Raw genomic sequence first — 19,474 nt, 5'->3', positions numbered from 1 at the left:
TGCTTTTCACTGTTCTTAGAAATAATAAAGAAAATGTCACATTAGTTGAAAACTGAGTGACATCTGGAAAAGTTAAGAATTATTAATTAACCTTGTAAGAGTAATACAGAATTTTGTAACTGGCAAAGTAAACAAGAATAGAAATTATGAAAGTAATACTGTCATCTTCCACCATCAACAGAGGCAATCCTTTTACATACGTAGAAGAAAAGAGGGCTTCTTGCCAGCTGCTTGACTGGGAGATGTCTCACTAAGACAACACACCTGTAAAAAGTACATAGTCCAAGTGGTATTCACACTTCAGATCTTGTGGACACGGGCACATTCCTATATGACTCTGAGGGACAATAGTCCCAAAATGTCTAGTAAGGAAAGGTTAATCCCGCCTCATTCTGCCTACTTTGTATTCTGGTATTTTTAAGTTGGCTGTCTGGTATTCTGGTGTTGGTAGCTCGTCTTTGTAGAGAGATGACCATACTCTGTGCAGATCTTTCCCCTGTGCTTAGGTTTGTAAGTTGTACTATGATTCAGGTCCAAGGCTGAGTCTAATCAGATGGGCTACCTGTCATGTTAAGTGTCCTCCAAACACCCTGGGCTGACCAGCATGTAGGGAACACAACATGGAGATGCCAATGCCCTCCTTTAGTTCTTGCCCAGACAATGAGACACCTGATTATAGTGCTCATTTCACCTTGCAAAGATTAAAATTTCTCTCTCTTCCAAAAAAGCCCTTACCCGCAGAGCTGCAGAAAGCAAGTGCGCTGGGACAGCAAGTTCCATGCTAATTGTGGGACTGGCGTGGTGTGTATTCAAGAACACAAAAATCATATTTGTAAGGAAGAATCAGGGAGGAAAGAGTAAGACTCTGTAGCCTCTTGGCTCTGGGAGGACAGGCATGGGACCTTCTCCACAGCAAGGCTGACACATTTCAAATTACATTGACACTTGATGGAAATGAAACAGGGAACAAGCCTCCAGTTCCTTAGGGTGAAGTCACCCGGGCCAAGATACCTTGCAGGTGGCAGAGGCAGAGCTGTACCATTCCAGGGAAAAAGCCAAGGCCCTCCCTTTAGGGACCTGGAAGGCTAAGTGTTATTTCAGCAGAAAGCATGCAGCACTTGGCTTATGTACTCCATATTCATTAAAGTACTACTTAAAGTTCTTTATAAATGTAGCCATATATGAATTCCTTAAGACTTACCCCATGTCATGGCAAAATCAGGTCTCCAGGCACCTCAGCAGCAGAATAAGACAACTTCAGGGGGCTTATGTCAGAGAAGCCTTGTGAAAACAGAACTGGGTTTTTTTCAGTTTTTCTCCAAGTCTTAAGCCTGTATTACTTTTTCCCCCCATTACTAATCAGTGAAGTCCTTGTTTGCCTCTCACTTGTCTTCTTTCAATTAAGCCTCTCCAAAATAATCAGTGTTAAGAGCGTCCAGAAAATGCAGATAATTTTCCTTCTCTATGGAGACCATTATACATGTCGGGTCTTTAGTTTGTTAAGAGGGTGGTATCAAAATAAAGGGAGCAAATACATTTCTTGGACGAAAAAAGATCATTACTTTTGTCGGGTCTAAGGAGGGACTTCAGACCTCATACTCAAGGAACAAGGTGAAGCAGAATCACGACTCAGAGAGGCAGTTCAGGTTAACGTGGTAGGTGATGAATACAAGCAAGAAAGACCAGGACAAGATAACACAATAAAAATGCATTTTTCATTGATCTGCTCTCTGTGCAATTTGAGAAGAAGAGCTATTACATTCTTGGATCACTACCTGACTAGGGAGCTTTCCTTTCTTGCAAGCAGTGGACAATTCTTCTCAGAGAACTTAGCTGCACATCAGAAAGTAAACAGAAAATGATCAATACTTTCCCTCTTCTCTTTGTGATTGACCTTTTTTACTTTGCCTGGAAAGCGGAGATGTTCTGGTGAGGTAACTCAACTCTGGGGTTGATTTCAATGACATGATCTTGCCAAGATACCACAGGTGCTGCTGGAACTTTGTTTGCTGTTATACAGCATTTTGTTTAGTTAAATGTTTGTATGATTTATGTTTATGAAATTTGAGATTAAGGAGACCTCTTTCGGAGGAGATTTAAGAAGTCAGATATTCAAAGTGACAGAAACATAGCTGCAGTTTTAAATAACTTTCTGTGTGTTATCTCATACTAAATGTATTGTAAAGTGCCTTTGCTGTGATTTTCACTTGGGATTCTTCTTTCAAACTGGAAAGTGATTTATCCCTTCCCCACTGTTTTAATTATGGGAATATGATATAACAGAACACAGGCCACACTTTGAAATAGATTTTCATACAGACAAGGAGTAGTAAGAGAGAGCCTGTTCAACAGGGAGCCGGTTGGACACAAATAGGATCTCATTGCCTTGCTATCCTTTGCATGACTGAGGGTATTGACTTCTGCTACTGAACTTTAGTGATATTTTATGCAGAAATTGAAATGCTAACAGCTTTCTTTTTCCTGTTTTTAACTTCATGCTCTCTCCAACCTGTGACATCTTGGCTCGGCAGCCCAGTCATCCCATAGTGCCTATTCCAGAAAATGAAACACTCAGCTCTAAGGAGGTAATCAGTTGACATTTAATGGGTTTAAGCATTTGCATGCTGGCTTTATCTTTTATTTATGTAGCTTGTGTAGAGTTGAGAAAAATGTGCTGTGCTGTGCTGTGAGATGAGCAAAAATGTGCTGAACTTCCAAGTCTGCTTTTGTCCAGTGCACTAACTAGATAAGCATTAATTATTCTTAATGATTAATGAAGAAAAAAAAACCCCAGAGTTGTTTTGCAGACTGTGTTGTATATATGAATTTGGAGTAACACTAACATTTACACTTCAGGTTCCTGATATATGCCATTGGGATGTTAGCAACTGGGATTTATGAAATTATGCAGTTAGCCCCATTTAAATCACACATTCTGCAATTTGCAGTCACTGGTATAGTTTCTGTTTTAAATACAAGATACAGAAACTACCAGAAGCACTTAGGATAATTCGTTACTGAGAATTTCATAATAGACTATCAAGAAAACAGAAAACAACAGGTACTGCAAGTTTGCCTAGTATCAAAATCTGGTGCCAGTTTTATTTGACTTTGAAGAATGACACAAATCTTCTTGAAGTCTAAATTCAGCAGCCAATCCCCTACTACTTTTACATATCGAAACTCTAGGACCGTAGTAATTACCACCCTAGATAATTTGTTCAGTGAGAGCTGAAACGATCTGCTACACATCATCAATTTTCTCTTGAGACAGAGCATATGAAAATTAAAAAGGTTCTGCTGGCACAGACAAGTCTTTTTTCCAACAAGGTCAAGAACACGAAGCTGATTTATAGCCTCAATGTTGAAATAAACATATGTAATTTAATTAACTATCATATTCTTTACTGTAGGCTTTGGATTGTAATAAAGCATCTTTAGTTAAAGGACATTTTCTTTATTGTTTTAGAATTCCATATAAGAAGGCACAAGAATGTATTTTTTACTACTGAGACCTCTTTTAGTTACCAGACACATGCTCATAATTGTTTCACAATTTTTTTGATGAGTTTAACACTGTAGATAGGAATGATAATTACATTTTTGTTAACAGTTTATTCTTAATGTATTATTTTAAGATTACGTTCTAGTCTTGCCAAAAGCAGCAAAACCAGCATTTAAATAAATGAAATTGGTGTTTGCCAATAATTGCTACAAAATTGGCAACTTTCTCATTGTTTTGAAAAATACTGAGAGAGTTTTGAGAGTTTTGTGTTTTCATATGTTGGAAGCAGAGGGTTTGCCTGAATTTTGAGTTTGTTGACAGCTTGTTAATATATCCTCACAGTTAATCTCAGTTTCCACTGGAAAAAAAAAGGTTAAAAAAAAGTAAAAGAAAGGGGGGAAAAAAAAAAGGTAGATGTCTCATTTGTTGGATGGATCAATGGACTGCTGTTCAGCACCAGGAGTATATGAGAAATTAATGTAGCCTCTTATTCTCATGTGTATCCCTGGCCTCTCTGTGCAGGGGGTCAGGGGCTTAGAGCTACTTCACATCTCTTTTTGTTTGAATCTTCATCACAGCCATCCAGCCTTCTCCCTTTTTCCTTGCCTTTGACCTTTCTGCCTGTTTCTGCACCATCAATCCCCTTTCCTCTGCCTCCCAGGAGCCACTGTGTTGTTCTCTCATAAGCAGTTGTTATGGTTTCTGCTGTGGATCTATCCAAAGGAAGCCCCAAGATGCCTTCATAAAATGAAGTTAGACAGCAAATACCTTGCTGAGCTTCTCAGACAGGTTGTTTTTTCTGTCTCATCTGTAAAGTTTCTGAAATATTATTAAGTAAAGGTATTTCATTAGAGGGTGGTGAGAAGGACTGAATAATTCTGAGGATAAATTAGATTTGCACTACACCAGGCACTCTAAAATGTGTATATGTACACATGTGTATATATGTATTTGTATAATTGTCTATATGTATATATAAAGGTAAGCATTTGTGTTTATATATGCAGCTTCTGAAGATGCAGCTTATTTTCCTTAATTTATTTTTGAAAATAAGATAGAGGAAAGCGAATGGCTAGATCCCCATCTCTCATGCTGCTTCTTTACAATTTACACATTGAGGGAAAACTTTGCAGATTTAATGGAAAGACAGATCTTTTCAAAGAGAACTCTTTAAAGAAGCGATACACATAATTTAACTGATGCATTATTAAGACCTGTTCACAAAGTGAAGCATCTTGTAGTGACAGACTACCGTGACAGATATTCTTGAAAACATGAGGTTGTAGCAAAAATGCAAGATTCCTTTGGCTAGAGGCCAACTTGGTCTGTTCCAAGGCAGAAAAAATACACAGCACTGTCTTCTAAAAGTTCCCTTTTGTATTTTAAACAAACATTTTGAACAGAATGTCTATCAAACACCTTATTAAAAAACTTAAATGTACACCAACAGTTGGAACATTTGTACCATGACCTGCAGAATAAAGATCTCTGATGAAATTGTGGTTGCATTTATAAAGACCAAAGACAATCAGTTGGAAAAAAGAGGATTTATCTGGGCTGTTATCAGTACTCTTTGTATTTCCCTTAATTAGCATTTTATTTGGTGACAGCCATTCACCACTTATAATAATGTTAGCTGGAGGCAAATAGCTTTAAAGTTAAAAAAAGTGTCAGATACCATTTGGTACAGCTGAGCCAGCTGTGTATTTGTGCTGGTTCCCTGGCGTCTGTCACTGATGTGTATTTTGTAACTCATAATATATATGAGTATACAGGTGGACTCCAGTCCACATGGAGATACAGCAGGAAGAACTGTGTCAGGCTCACCACAAGCTGTTCAGGAAACAACATCAAGAGATGACACATTTTCCGTGTTTTCTATTACTAATCAAAGAAAGTCTTCTCCGATTAACTTTCCAAAGGGCATGTTATCTATTTTTTTTCCCCAATTTTTAATCTCAGCATTTTTAGCAGGAGGAAGTGGCCAGAGGACACTACGCTGGCCTTATTGAGACAGAGTAATGTCTTTCCATCTTTAGTGGGTGTCAGAGAAGACACAAATACATCTAGAGGTGAACCCCCTTTGCTCATTTTCAGTCAAGGAAGACTGAGCAAAGGCATCTGTTTCCCTTGAGATCTACTGCTGGAGACAGAAGTATACAGCACTGATACCCAGAAGGAGACCAACATTTACACTATCTTGGAGACAGATAGGAGAGCAATGTAAAGCCAGGAGCACCTCAGAATATTTGGGGCACTCTGCTTAGCTGCCTTGAGGGTGATGACTTCTTTGAGATATGTTGTTGTCTCTGAAGAGCCACCAAATTTTCACGATTTTCTCTTTTATGTGGTAGGTTGTTCAAAATTGTGTATTAGGCTGCTTTTCCCTTTCAGTGCAGCAAAAATAAAAACAAGGTAGGTCTTGGCTGATGATTTTTAAAATCACAACATCTTTCAGGCACCTCTATTGTTCCTTCTTATTTAGGAACCTGTCTTGACTCTAGGAACTGTTGATACTGAATTTACACTTTATGAGTTTATGCAACCCACAAATCTCCATCTAATTTAAAATACTATTTTAATCAGTGAAGTCCTGTTTGGATGTTGAACTGACTAGGAAAAATTCTGTGAAGTTATAAATCCCAAATTACTATTACTGCTGTAATAAAATCCTTAGGTCCCTGTCCAGTAATCTTTGCCCTAATTAATTGCTCTTCTTCAACCAAAATTAAGTATAAGCTCATGCTTAACTTCTTCTCCTGCCTCAGAGATAGAAACACAGTGAGAGAAAGTCAGTGTGATTTATGCATATGAAAAAAAATGTGTTGGTATATACTCTATGAAATGTAGGCACCTCCTTGACCTTTCGGAAGGAATGAGAGGGGGGGAAGAAGGGAAAGTGCTACTGTTTTCTACTTAGTGAAGTATTCGCTGGAAAAAAAAAAAAGGGGGAGTTACCTTTGTATTCAGAAGAACAGCATTCTATTCTTCATGCAACTTTAGCTTCGTTATGTAGCAGCATGAAACAAATCAGATCTGTCAGTTCACTCTGAAAGCAGGAAAAGGTATAAGTGACATTCTCCTCCTTGAGAAATCCTTCTCTACAATCTGTGCTTTTTAGTTGGAGGAGATCTGAAGGATACTCCTTTAAAACCTAACCAAGAGATATACCAGTAATTTCTGATACCTACTACCTTCCTTTCGGGTAAACCTAGTGTTTGCCTAGGGAATGATGTGTGAATGATGTTATACTCATTCTCAGAATTGTACTGAGTCAGAATCTTTAGAGAGAGAACATGGGGTATATGTACTTGTGTGGTCACAAAAAGACACTGGATGCAGGTGCTAAAAGTGTGTACTCATTACCCTTATTCATATATGAGTTGCAAAATCCCAAGGCTATTACACTATTACTTTAGGTTCATATAATCTTTTGCTGCATCTGTTACTCTGTCTTATCTGTTTGTTGTTCCTGAAAGATCTGCAGTATTATTTGAGATAATAATAGCATCGGTGAGGTCAACATTTAGAAGAAGATCCTATGAGAAAAAGCTGATTGCATTGAATTCAGTGGTGACAGGATTTCACTGGCTGTCTTTTGTGCAAATTTGTAAGAATTTCAGTAGAAGAAGCTCCTATTTTTTATATATATATTTTTTTAACAAGGGGAAATAATTAATCTGCCCTGCTCCACTTTTAGCAGCTTTAATAGAAAAAGTTCTTGAAATTTGAAATTCTTTGAAAATGTCAATAAGGTCCAAAGTTCTGTTATACATTGCTCTTAATCTTTATTTACTTAAGGAGTATCCCTGGTCAGAGGTCAACATTAGTATTAATCATTGATAGAATCTACATATAAGAAGAATTTTATTCTTTATGCTTTATTTTATGAAAGAGTCTTTGTGCTAAAGAATTTATGTAAGCGGTCTTACATTAAACTATAGCCCCAACCCAAATGGCAGTATCAGAGGAGAGTGATGTTCTTCCAGTTAAATAAACTGTCATTGTACCCGGAACTTACAGAGGAAATCCCAGAGCTTACAAAATCCCCCCCATGAAGTTGCTTGATGTCATGGTGACTATAAAGTGGGGATGGATGAGCATGGGCTGTGCCCTTAGGGGAGGGCTGCCCCTCCCTGTCTATGGTGGGAAGGTGCGAGGGCAGGGTACAGTCTGCCTTCTCCTCCAGCTTATCCTGAGGGCCTGAGGGAGGCTGCTGGTGATGGTTAGGTACTGCGTAATGACCCAGCTCTCAAGTACCTTTCAACACCTTTTCAACTTGTAAAGAAGATCCCTGCCAAAGGAAGAAGAGAGTTATGGTAGATACTTAACGAAACTGGAGGGAACTGTATCGGAAGGAACTCCTACTCAAATGTAAACTGCTTTTTTCAAGTATTTTATTCTTCCATTTAGTGCTGGGGAAGGACCTTCCCCACATGCAGACATATTAGGGCAAAAGATTGCGTTGCTCCTTGCGTTTTCCCTGGAGAGACAAACATGGGCTCTCCACCTGTCACATCACAGATGCACTATTCACGTTTTGCTTTCAGTCTTGCGTAAAATTCCATCCTTGTCCCCCAGGGGTGGATCATAGGACCATAGAATGGTTAGTGTTGGAAAGGACCTTAAAGATCATTGTGTTCCAATTCCCCCTGCCCTGGGCAGGGACACCTCCCACCAGACCAGGTTGCTCAAAACCCCATCCAACCTGGCCTTGAACCCCTCCAGGGATGGGGCAGCCACAGCTTCTCTGGGCAACCTCTTCCAGAGTCTCACCACCCTCACAGGAAAGAATTTCTTCCTGAGATCTCATCTAAATCTCCCCTCTTCCAATTTAAAACCATTCCCCCCTTGTCCTGTCACCGCACTCCCTGACAAAGGGTCCCTCCCCAGCTCTCCTGCAGCTCCCTTCAGATATTGGAAGGCTGCTACAGATATTGGTAGGCTGCTACACGGCAGAGCATCACTGCCAGCTCCGTAGCTGGCCAGGCATCAGAATATGTGTGGTCTTCACAACACTGCTGATTTGCAGAGTTTGTCAATTATCTAATGAACTAGGGGGCATTAGGCAATTCATAAAGTATGCTGCACAGACTGAGACCAAGCGTAGAGATTAAGGCAGCAAACAATAAGGCAAAGTGCAACAGCAATACATATAAAAAGGGCTCTCAGATGATGCAAATTAGAAAATCCTTTGATGTCACTTATCTCCAAAATGAGAATTGTTCTGACTTGACCTGTGATCATCCAAAATGTTTTGGAACAAGATGAACAGTACCTCTCTGAAGTGATAGACTCACCACCTTTAGTTTATTTTGAGCAAGCCAAGGACTGCAGCCCTAGGCTCTCTCCATATCTTTATTTAACTGAAAAGTTAATGACCCTGCAAATGAGTGTTAAAATTAGGAATAACTACTGCTTTTACTAAAGGAATAAGACCTTCAAGTGTTAGCCGAGACAAATTCCTTACCTTCCTAAATGGATGGGCCATTAAAAGGGAACAATAAACTGCAGTCTTCTGACATTTCAAAATAGAAAAACAGGTCCAAATAATGCACCTTTGTAAATTCTCAAATAAAACTAATAAACTGCAGTCTTCTGACATTTCAAAATGTCAGACATTTTGAAGGTCCAAACAATGCACGTTTGTAAATTCTCAAATAAAACCTTTAAATATCATCAGACATACTTTCTATTTATTTTTACATTAACAATGCTTTACAATTTTTAATTTTTAATACTTTTTATGTACAACAGGAAATTTATACTTGCAACAGGTATTAAGGCAATACTTTTGGCCAGCTTCAATGATATCTCCTTGTTTTAAGTAAAAAGTTGCATTTATAGCCTACTGACAAGAAAGAGCTTATTAGATCACCATCCATTAACAAGGAAAACACGTTATGCATTTGTATGATTTTATTTCTAATGTGATCACTATAAAAAGAATTACTGTAAATATACTACTTATGATAAATTTACATTAAAAAGTCTGGAAGGGTAGTAATATATATGTGATATAGAGAAAGTACAAAATGTCAGTATGTAATTTAAAGTGCCATTTTAGTCTAATTCTATTTGGCTTTAAGAAACAACTGTTGTATTTTGTCCCCTTTAAATAATAGCAGGTGTACTGTGTAACAGGTTTAGAGTAGAAGAACTTGCCCTGAGTAGGTAGTCAGAACATAGGAGTAGTTTGAAGAAGGCTTTTTTATTATTCAATACTTCAGTAATGCATAAGTAACCAGAATCACAGAATCAGACAAAAATTAGTTATAGTGTTTTACCATTCCTACGACAAAAAATATTTTTCTTTATTGGTACTAAAAATTTCCCCACTTGTTTCTTCCTTTCCTTTCACCAAGCAACTCTGAGCTGTCCATAAACCCCACTTAAATAACTGAAGAGGGAAAATAAATACCCCTCAGTCTGCTTTTCAGGTTAAACAAGCCCAGTAGCCTCCCCTCATATGTCATATGTCTTTCCCGCAAACCCAGGAATGCTCACAACCATCCTGATCATCCTCCATTTGGTTTCTTCTGTTTTCTTGACAACTCTTTTCTACTGGGAGGGCTCAAAAATTGAAACTAGATGCAGGCTCACTAGTGCCCAGCAGAGGCGAATAATAACTTTCCTCGACCTGCTGGCTACGCTCTAATTAATGCAAGTGTATAGGAGGTTATCTTTCATCACAACAAGGGTGGACTGACTCATGTTCAGTTTGGTGTCAATCAGACCTTAGGTTCTTCTCTGCAGAGCTGCTACCCAGTCATTCAGTCACTGACCTGTGGTGTTGCAGTGCTGTTGACGTTCTCCACCCACCTTGTTCTCCGCCAGTTGCGTGTTTGCCTTTGTTCACAGAGCTCTTGCTATCCCATTCTTTCCATCTGGCAAAGTCCTCCAGAACGGGACCCATGCCCTCAGTGTATCATTCTCTCCCTCCCCTCCAAGTTAATAACAACCACAGACTTCCTGGACATGTCGGCTCTCTTATCACCCAGGTCCCTGGTGGAGATGTCACCCTAGCATCCTCTGAAATGCAACCTGGAACAGAGACTTTGAACTGTCGACTACTATCTTTTTAGACCAGTAGTCCAGCCAGTTATTCACCCACTCTGTAGTCTACCCTGCTCCTCTGTTAGGGCATGAGACTGTGTCAAAAGCCTTACTAAGGTGGAGGAAAACAGCATCCATGCCATGTTGCCCAGAGAAATTGTAGATGTCCCATCCCTGGAGGGGTTCAAGGCCAGGCTGGATGGGGCTTTGAGCAACCTGGTCTGGTGGGAGGTGTCCCTGCCCAGGGCAGGGGGGTTGGAACCAGATGATCTTCAAGCTCCCTTCCAACTCTAACCATGCTATGATTCCATGATTCTGCGTTTCTACAAGGCTGGCCACATGCTCTGTCCTCTCAGGATGTGGACCAAAAAAGAAGTGGAAACCCAACCCGAGTCTGAAATGTTCTCTAACATGCATTTAGCCATGCTTATCTGTTGAAATTTACTATGTGTAGTATACTTCCTCAGACATACCAATGCATGAAAAATCATCCCCAGTTCAGTAAGCAGTTATAAATTAACAGTACAGGAAACCAATGTTTTTAAAAGATGAGGTGCTGTATGAAGTTGTCCACCAGTTTACAGATCTGTCCCTGCTTAGCATGCTGCAGTTTTTATTCTCCTCTCCATTTTGTTTTCACCTTTTATTTCCCCTTTTTTCTACAGGTTGCCAATGAAAGAGGTTCTGTTTAGCTGTGATGGTGAGTACTACTGTTTTTCTGACTTGATCACATTCACACTTTGAATAACTACTTATTTAGTCTCACTTTAACAAATTTTTATGGTGTTTTTAGGAAAGATGATAGGATGCTTTAGATACACATTTTAGTGTTTGGATAATAATCTGGCTATGTTTGGTGAATGATTTGCTTCTAATAATTACCAATGCAGAATAATTCTACTTCTTAACATCACAGAATAAAGTCACAATTGAATAAATTATAAGTGGGATGCAATCAAACAGTTGGAAGAAATTGAGGTATGATCTGGAATTAGATTGTGAAGTGATGTCATTGAAATAAGATGAATATCATTTTATATTTGAGTACATAACCACATAGTGCTATTAAAGTGAATAGTTTGCTAGAGTTAAACTATACTATATTGCAAATAATGTGCTGTGTTTGAGTGCAGATATAATGTAGTACTTAACAAGGGAGGTCAGAAAATAGGTGATATAGAAAAGGCTGAAATGCTCAATCCTTTTTTTTTGTTTGTCTCAGTCTTCACATAAAGGTTTAATTATGACTAAAAGTTTATTTCAGTTATCATTAAGAATTTGGGAGTAGGATCATAGAGAGAAAAGGAGAAGAACACCTGAAGGAATGCTGAGCTAAATTGGAGTCTTTAGGATTGCACAGCCTAATGAAACTTACCCTAAAATACTTAACCAAAGCAATCTCTCAAATGCTAGTGATTAAGAAGATTAATAAGTTCCCAGAAAACTGGAGAAAGGCAAACGCAATGTAATATCTAACAAAGGAGTAAAGGAAAATCTAAATAGTTACAGAAAAGTCAGCTCTTCCAAGACACTGGAACAAAGTATTAAATAAGCCATTTGTAGGCATCTAGAGAATAGTAAGGAGATAAGAGGACTTGCACAGGGACACATCAGAAACAAATCCTATCAAGGTGATCTCGTTTCCTTCTTTGACAGCAAAATAGATATAGGGGATGTGTTTGATACAGCGTATCTTTGACACAGTCCCACATGACATGAGTCAGCAAAGCAGATACAGATGAAATTAAATTCATATAAGGTAGATGTGGAACTGATTGGAAAAGCTGTGCTAAGAGAACAACCATTTGTTGCCAAAGTGGGAGAACATCTCGCAGAGGCTTCCACAATGCTGTCTTCTAGCTCTAGCACTATAAAACATTGCCATTAATTACTTGCTTAATCACAGGGACTGTAAACTTACCAAATTTACAGATAGTGCCCACTTGGGAGGACTCTCAAGCAGCTTGGAAGGTAGGATTAGAATTCAAAAAGCGTCACTTACATTAGAGGAACGGACTGAAATAAATATGATAAAATTCATCTTGGGAGGACTCTCAAGCAGCTTGGAAGGTAGGATTAGAATTCAAAAAGTGTCACGTTAGAGGAACGGACTGAAATCAATATGATAAAATTCACTGAAGACAAATACAAAGAAATAGGAAAAGCATGGACAGAAAAGGAATGACAATAATACTTCAGGAGACAACCTGATGATTACAGGGGACCACAAATTGAATCTGACTTGAAGAGGCGATGCTCTTATGAAAAATGCCCTGGCAGGGAGATGTATAAGCACCCCCTTGCAGGGAGTGCTTATAATATGATGGAGGTAATTACTCATCTCTGTTCAGTATTAATGAAGAATCACTTGCATGGGATGTGGGAAACAAATGGGAGGTTTAGAAAAGATGTAAAGGTTTCAGTGTCTTCACAAAGGAAAAGAAATAAGGACAGAGTAGAAACACAGCAGTTTATATCTCTTCATACAGACTGTTATAAAGGGATATTAGTCATTTCTCCATCCTTCCTGAGAGTAGGAGAGAAAGAAATGGGCCTAAATTTCAGGGAGAGAGATTTAGTTTAGAATTTGGACAGTTGTAGGTCTGTGGAAATTTAAGTGCTAAACCAGTTTACCTCTGGCTGCTGCAAAGACAGGCATGGTATCTCGCGGGGTAGGTTTGGTCTGCCAGCTGTCATCTTCCCCCACAGCTGTAGCACAAACAAGGTGGCTGAATATATATATTTTTGTTATAGGAGTGACATTTGTTAGCCATATCATTGGGTTGTATAAATCAGGAAAACTAAGTGAGCTCAGTGCATGTTTACAGTTTACTAATCTGTGTTTTTGACAACTTGTATTCATGTGAAAACTCTTGTTTTGCAGCCCCGAATTAGAATCAAGAGCTAAAACCGTAGAGTATTTTGAGGCCTGTTTCTACATTGAGAAGAAATCCACAGCGCAAATGTTATTTAAGGCACCATTTAAAGGAAAAAAAAAAAAAAGTTGCTTCCAGTATGCTAATTGCAAAGCAGTAATAACAATCAAATATTCTTTCAAGGAATAATCTTATGTACTAGTGTAGTTAACCCCAGAGATACACACATGAACGTGCCCTATTGAAATATCATTTCTTGAAGTGCTTGCTGGTCTAAGAGATGCCCCATATAACACAGCATATTTTCTTTAGAAATAATATAAAATGTTGACATTAAATAAAGCTGTATTTTTGTTGCAAAGTGTTTGCTCGTTGTGTTTCTTATTTTTACTCCTGTGAATCTAGCTCCACGTATTTCAGGCAGCTGAGAATGAATGCCAGCATCGTCAGGACAGAAATGCTCCTGCGCTCTTAACCTTGGTCACATTTTGCCACCCCACAGACACTTAACGTTTTGTGAACTGCTCCAGGAATTATTCGCATTTGTGTCAGCACCCCCAGCAGTCAGCATGCACAGCGATTCCCCCGTGACATGCAATATTCACAGCCCTTTTGGCCATTCAGCCTCGGTGCCAGCTGGTGAGTCCATGTGGAATTACCAGATGCGCTCCTGGAACAGAGGGAAGAATTACCTCTTTCCTCCCCAGTTTATGATGCTGGGTTTTTTTGACCCTGTGTTGCTCCCACACAATGTTGCCCCAGCTCGCATCTTAAACAATTTGCTTCCTAAATGCAAGGTAAAACTCTAAGTAAGCTGACTGTCTGTGCTTGCATGAGTCAGCTGCTTTCTCCCCCATCCCTGGATCCTTTGAACCACAAATCACCCCACGTGATTGTATACGTATCTATGTTCAGGACCTTTCCATCACAGTCCTTGTCCTGGTGTGCAGGAGCTTTTTACCTCCTGACACGCTGCTATGTGTTGTGGTTAAGATCAATATTTTAATGAGAGCATTGCTGCTTTCATTAAAATTAATGCAACGAACTAATTTATAAAAGATTATCATCAGTTAAAACATTAAAATTGCAAACAGTTTAAATGGGATAGTCCTTAGGCTACTCAGCCTCTTGCACTGTTGGACCTGGTGTAATTTCAATCCAGCCTGCATTTAAACTGCTGAACTCTGGAACTGTGAAAACAGAAGAGAAGTTGAAGTGAAATACACATTTTTCCCTTGATACAAGACACACAAGTCCTTTAGAATGTCATGAACAGATTGATAGTCATATAAGGTTTGGTTTTGTATAAGTTTTTGGGGTTTTTTGTGGAAAAATAATAGGCCTTAAGCGCGTATGTCTTGCAGACAGCATACCCATTAACTAGGTGGTGAAAAAAATAGTTGAGAAAAGCATTTCAGTGAGTTCAAGAAAGAGTTCCTGGGGACAGAAATCAACACGTGTAGATAAATATAACAAGCAAGTATCAAAACTTTATCTAATAGTTATAAATTCATACACATAAACAAATATATAAATATAAATGTGTTATAAATATTGTACAAGGTGTAATCAGTCTAATCACCAAGGACCTAATAGTATTTCTTGTTTTCAGCAGAGCACTGAAGAGGGTAAAATTCATATTTAGAAACAGTGTTATCTGTGTGTTTCCCAAAAGCCTTAGTAAGCTTTCCTGCCCATTTTTTCCAAGCATTTGCTTTGTTCTGAATTTTTTTCAGCCCCAAATTTCTTTTCCTCTTGAATTTGATTTTTGTAAAATCCCATCTAGCATCTATAACCAAGAGAATTATTCACATTATATGGTTTAAGTTTAAATAACCCAGATGACAGACGAAGAAAAGATGGGAAGATTTAGACTAGATACAAGGAAGAAATATTTTATGCTGAGGGTGGTGAAACACTGGCACATGTTGCCCAGAGAGGGGGTAGTTGCCCCATCCCTGGAAACATTCAAAGTCAGGTTGGACAGGGCTCTCAGCAACCTGATCTATTTGAAGCTGGGGTTGTTCAGTCTGAGGCTGAGGGAAGACCTTCTTCTCGCGCTCTATAACTACCTGAAGGGGGGGTGTAGAGAGGTGGGGGTCGGTCTCCTCTCCCAGGTCACAGGAGATAGGACAAGGGGAAATGGCCTCAAGTTGTGCCAGGGGAGGTTCAGATTGGATATTAGGAAAAATTTCTTCCCGGAGAGAGTTATCCAGCATTGGAATGGGCTGCCCAGGGAAGTGGTTGAGACACCATCCCTGGAGGTGTTCAAAAGGCGGGTTGACATGGTCCTCAGGAATATGGTTTAGTGATTTTTTATTGCTTATTTCTTATTTATTTTCTTGTCAGGGTTAGGTTGATGGTTGGACTAGATGATCTTTAAGGTCCCTTCCAACCTAGAGGATTCTATGGTTCTATGATTCTAAGATGTCTCTGCTCATTCCAGGGGGCTTGGACTAGATGACCTTTAAAGGTCCCTTCCAGCCCACGTTATTCTGTCATTCTGCGATTCTATGATGAATCCTATTCTGCCATTAGTACATGGGAGAGAAATGACATTGCAGGATAATACCTTTGGTGCAGTGGTTTTGCTTTAAAAACTGTTACTGCATTGCATCCATTAATGATAAAGAGTAGTAAGTATAGACTATTGCAGCCATTACAAACCAGTGATGTATTTTGTGCAAGGAGTCACCAGTTAAATTTCCATTTGAGTTCAAAGGGATGGCCCAAGATGACCTTTAAAGGTCCCTTCCAGCCCACGTTATTCTGTCATTCTGCGATTCTATGATGAATCCTATTCTGCCATTAGTACATGGGAGAGAAATGACATTGCAGGATAATACCTTTGGTGCAGTGGTTTTGCTTTAAAAGCTGTTACTGCATTGCATCCATTAATAATAAAGAGTAATAAGTATAGACTATTGCAGCCATTACAAACCAGTGATGTATTTTTTGCAAGGAGTCACCGGTTAAATTTTCATTTGAGTTCAAAGGGATGGCCCGTAACGTTGCAGAGTTTAAACTGGAGATATGCAATTACATGGTTTCTCTGATGCATTAAGTTGTGTCTACTGGCAAATGACTGAACTGGGGTCTGAAGTCCTGGTTTCTTCCTAGACTGGCTGAGAGTCACTTCATTTCCCTGGCACAAGGTAGCAGTATTGCAATTCTCCCCCTGGGTCCAGGTCCAAGGCTTGACTCCAATCTGCTTGCAGCAGCCAGGACAAGGGAAGGTGCCACAGTCTTCTGGTGGGATGGAGTCTGCTGTCCATCCTGGGAATGACCTTGAGCACCCAGAGTCTCACCTATTGACTGTACTCTGGAAGACGACTTGAAATGAGATTTTTGTGATGGCTCATTCAGATAAATCAGGGAAACTTTTGAAAGACAGTCTGTGGAATAATCTTGGGGAATCAGCTTTAAAGAGATTCTTGAACATTTTTAACTGTTTTTTATTTGTTACTCCACAGTGATGTTAATGTTTGAATTCCTGCCAAATGTGTGGTGTTTTTTGAAGCTCAAGTGTAGACATCAGGTAGTGCTGAAATAGGTAAAAATCAGATATTTTTGTACTGAACGGTGCAAACCAGGACTAGAACCCTAACTCAAAAGTTTAGCACAGCTGTTATGCTTGGAATAGGTTAATCTTCAGTAGAGAAAAAGTATCATGTTTAACTGTTTCTAAATAGTTACAGATAAGTCAATGCATGCTTTCATGTAGTGAACAGAGGGCTACTTTTGTTTACAAAGGAAACTACTCTAAAACAAAAATATTTGCTGAAACACAATAGAATATATTCATGGGGTTTTTTTAAGGTTTAAACACATGTCAACAATTGGGAAAAATAGATTTTATTAAGTTTCAGCACAGTGTTTTGTGTCACAGAACAAAGCTGTTCAGAAGCATAAGTTACGTTTTCACATTCCTTTAAAAGACCTCTCATTCCTCTGTAAAGTAGCTCACGTCAATTCCAAGCAAAACCCTTGCCTCTGGTTTATCATCAGCAAGTCTTCAAAGTTGAAAATTAAAAAAACTCCACCAAACAAAGCCAAGTGAAACCAAAGGTTTGTAACTTAAAACACAGATATGCCCCTTCATTTAATCTGACTGACTGATAACATTTACCACATATGGTAGTTTTTTTTCTTTCTTATGTTTCCAGAGCAAGGAGATAACTTTGCCAAAATATTTCCAAAGATCTGTAATAACAAAGAAGATTTGCGTTTTTCTAATAGCAGTGCAAATCAGGAGCCAATTTCCTGGAATGGATGGAGCTGCATAGACATAAGGAAAAGAACTGTCTTATCATTTCCAGCAAACACTTCACTTGAGTTTCCATGAACATGTCTTTTCTCATTTTCCTCACATTATATTTGATGCACTATAGCAGTCAGTGACAGACTTAACATTGTCCAGACTTTTGTCTCATAAACAAAATTTAATAAAGAAAACACAGAGCAACTTTGAAGGCTAAGATTTATGTCCTATTATGTGAGGTAGAGTGATTGCATGTTGGTGACCTTGGTCTTTCTATTAACTCCTACACAGAAGACTGCCGGCAATAGAGCAAAATAAAAACCCCGTGGTCTGGAATTTTCCCTCATCCGCAGTCCTTTAGCTGTGGTGGGGATAGTGTGGGAGGCAGATCCAATAAAAGCACTGCGGGCAAGAGCTTGTATTAAAGACTTGAACATTTGGACTACAAGCCCATATATATAAACACAGACACATACACATATTCCCTCTTAACGTCTCCGCCATTCACGGCAATGCATCCGAACCAGCTGTGCTGCCAGCTGTGCTGTCAAAAGTAGCTGCCCTTCAATCCTATGACCTCTCGCAGCACTGAACAGCCGGCTGAAGTCACAAAGGGAAAGATCCCCTTCACTCCCGAAAAACAGTCTGCCATCAACTTCTCCAGGTTCCTCGCATTTACTACAAAACGGAGACAGATGGATGACTGGTTTTTACCTCTGCTCGTTCAGCTTACTGGCTGTAACAGTTCCAATTTGAATCTATGATATTTTTTGTAATTTAGCCTTATGTGCTATCTTTGCTAGGAACTTCAAAGTTCTTTGCTGCTTTTTTTTTTTTCTGAATCTTTTGAGTTTTGGCAACAATACTGTGTATATTTCTTCAGGTCTGCTGTTCAAAAACCTAGAAATCATAGATCGAGTATTAAAGGCTGTTAAACTTACCTTTTGATATCTGCTCTTTGTGGTTCTATTAATACATCCATTTCCTTTTAAAAAAGATATGAGCACTCATCAGTGGGTATTTTTTACACTATTTACAATGATTGCCAAGTTCATTTTCACTAAAGAAATGCAAGCCTGAAAAGATATATTTGGGTAACAATTTATACTGAATATCACTGGACTTTTTCTGAATTTGTCCACAGTGAAACAGGGCAAAAAGAAGCATATAAAGCTAAACTAGGGCACTGGGAATGAGACTGAAATGGGGGATGCAGGATAAGTTTACTGCAGTGATAGAGCCCTGCATATCAGGAAGGAAAATATAGATGAAATGCAATCTAAGTGTTACATAGATTCCAATCATATGGAGAAGACATTAGTTACAGTTAAATGAAACCCGAAGGAAAGAGAGCTTCCTGTGACACCATGTACTCATTCCTCACATTGTTTTCATTTCAGAAGTTAAAAATACAGAACTAAAAATATTGGACCGTGTATATTCTGTTTATTCTGAAACCTCTACTATAATCTTTCTCACTTGCAAAAGAATGCACCCAGCATTTCATAATGATGAATACATAGTTGTACTGTTTCCAGTATCTCTGTATCTTGGGCAAATAAATCAGTTTACAACATGTTTGACTAATAATTAACAAATACAGACTCTTCCTAGAAAACCATAGCCTGCAGCTTTCTGTTCAGATTTCTTTCCGAACACTGACTGAAGGTATTACATCTACAGTAAAGGAACAGTTACTGATAAATTGAAGCACAGAGAGCCTCAAAAAAAGGCTGAAAGAGGGAGAAGAATGTGGCTCAAAAGTCAGATATTGCT

General features: G+C 38.9%; 2 protein-coding genes across 6 annotated transcripts in view; both read left to right on the top strand.

Annotated features, from left to right (window-relative positions):
• Positions 1-13,798, top strand: part of MLIP (muscular LMNA-interacting protein) — a 135,506-nt gene extending 121,708 nt beyond the window's left edge. For all 5 annotated transcript variants that reach the window (XM_014948938.1, XM_014948937.1, XM_014948936.1 and 2 more), the window contains 3 exons: positions 2,532-2,585; positions 11,227-11,261; positions 13,446-13,798. In XM_014948938.1, the coding sequence (XP_014804424.1) occupies positions 2,532-2,585; positions 11,227-11,253 (81 nt within the window). In that variant the 3' untranslated portion in view covers positions 11,254-11,261; positions 13,446-13,798. The remainder of the gene's footprint in view (positions 1-2,531; positions 2,586-11,226; positions 11,262-13,445) is intronic.
• Positions 13,799-19,321: 5,523 nt separating this feature from the next.
• The window catches only part of TINAG (tubulointerstitial nephritis antigen), a 55,442-nt gene continuing 55,289 nt past the window's right edge, over positions 19,322-19,474 (top strand). The window contains exon 1 of the mRNA XM_014948942.1: positions 19,322-19,466. Coding sequence (XP_014804428.1) covers positions 19,449-19,466 — 18 coding nt within the window. The 5' untranslated portion in view covers positions 19,322-19,448. The remainder of the gene's footprint in view (positions 19,467-19,474) is intronic.

This window comes from Calidris pugnax, unplaced genomic scaffold (genome assembly GCF_001431845.1).
Source record: "Calidris pugnax isolate Ruff unplaced genomic scaffold, ASM143184v1 scaffold141, whole genome shotgun sequence".
In the NCBI taxonomy this organism is placed as follows: domain Eukaryota; kingdom Metazoa; phylum Chordata; class Aves; order Charadriiformes; family Scolopacidae; genus Calidris; species Calidris pugnax.
Note: the sequence above shows the minus strand (reverse complement) of the source record. Positions and strands in the feature narration are given on the sequence as shown.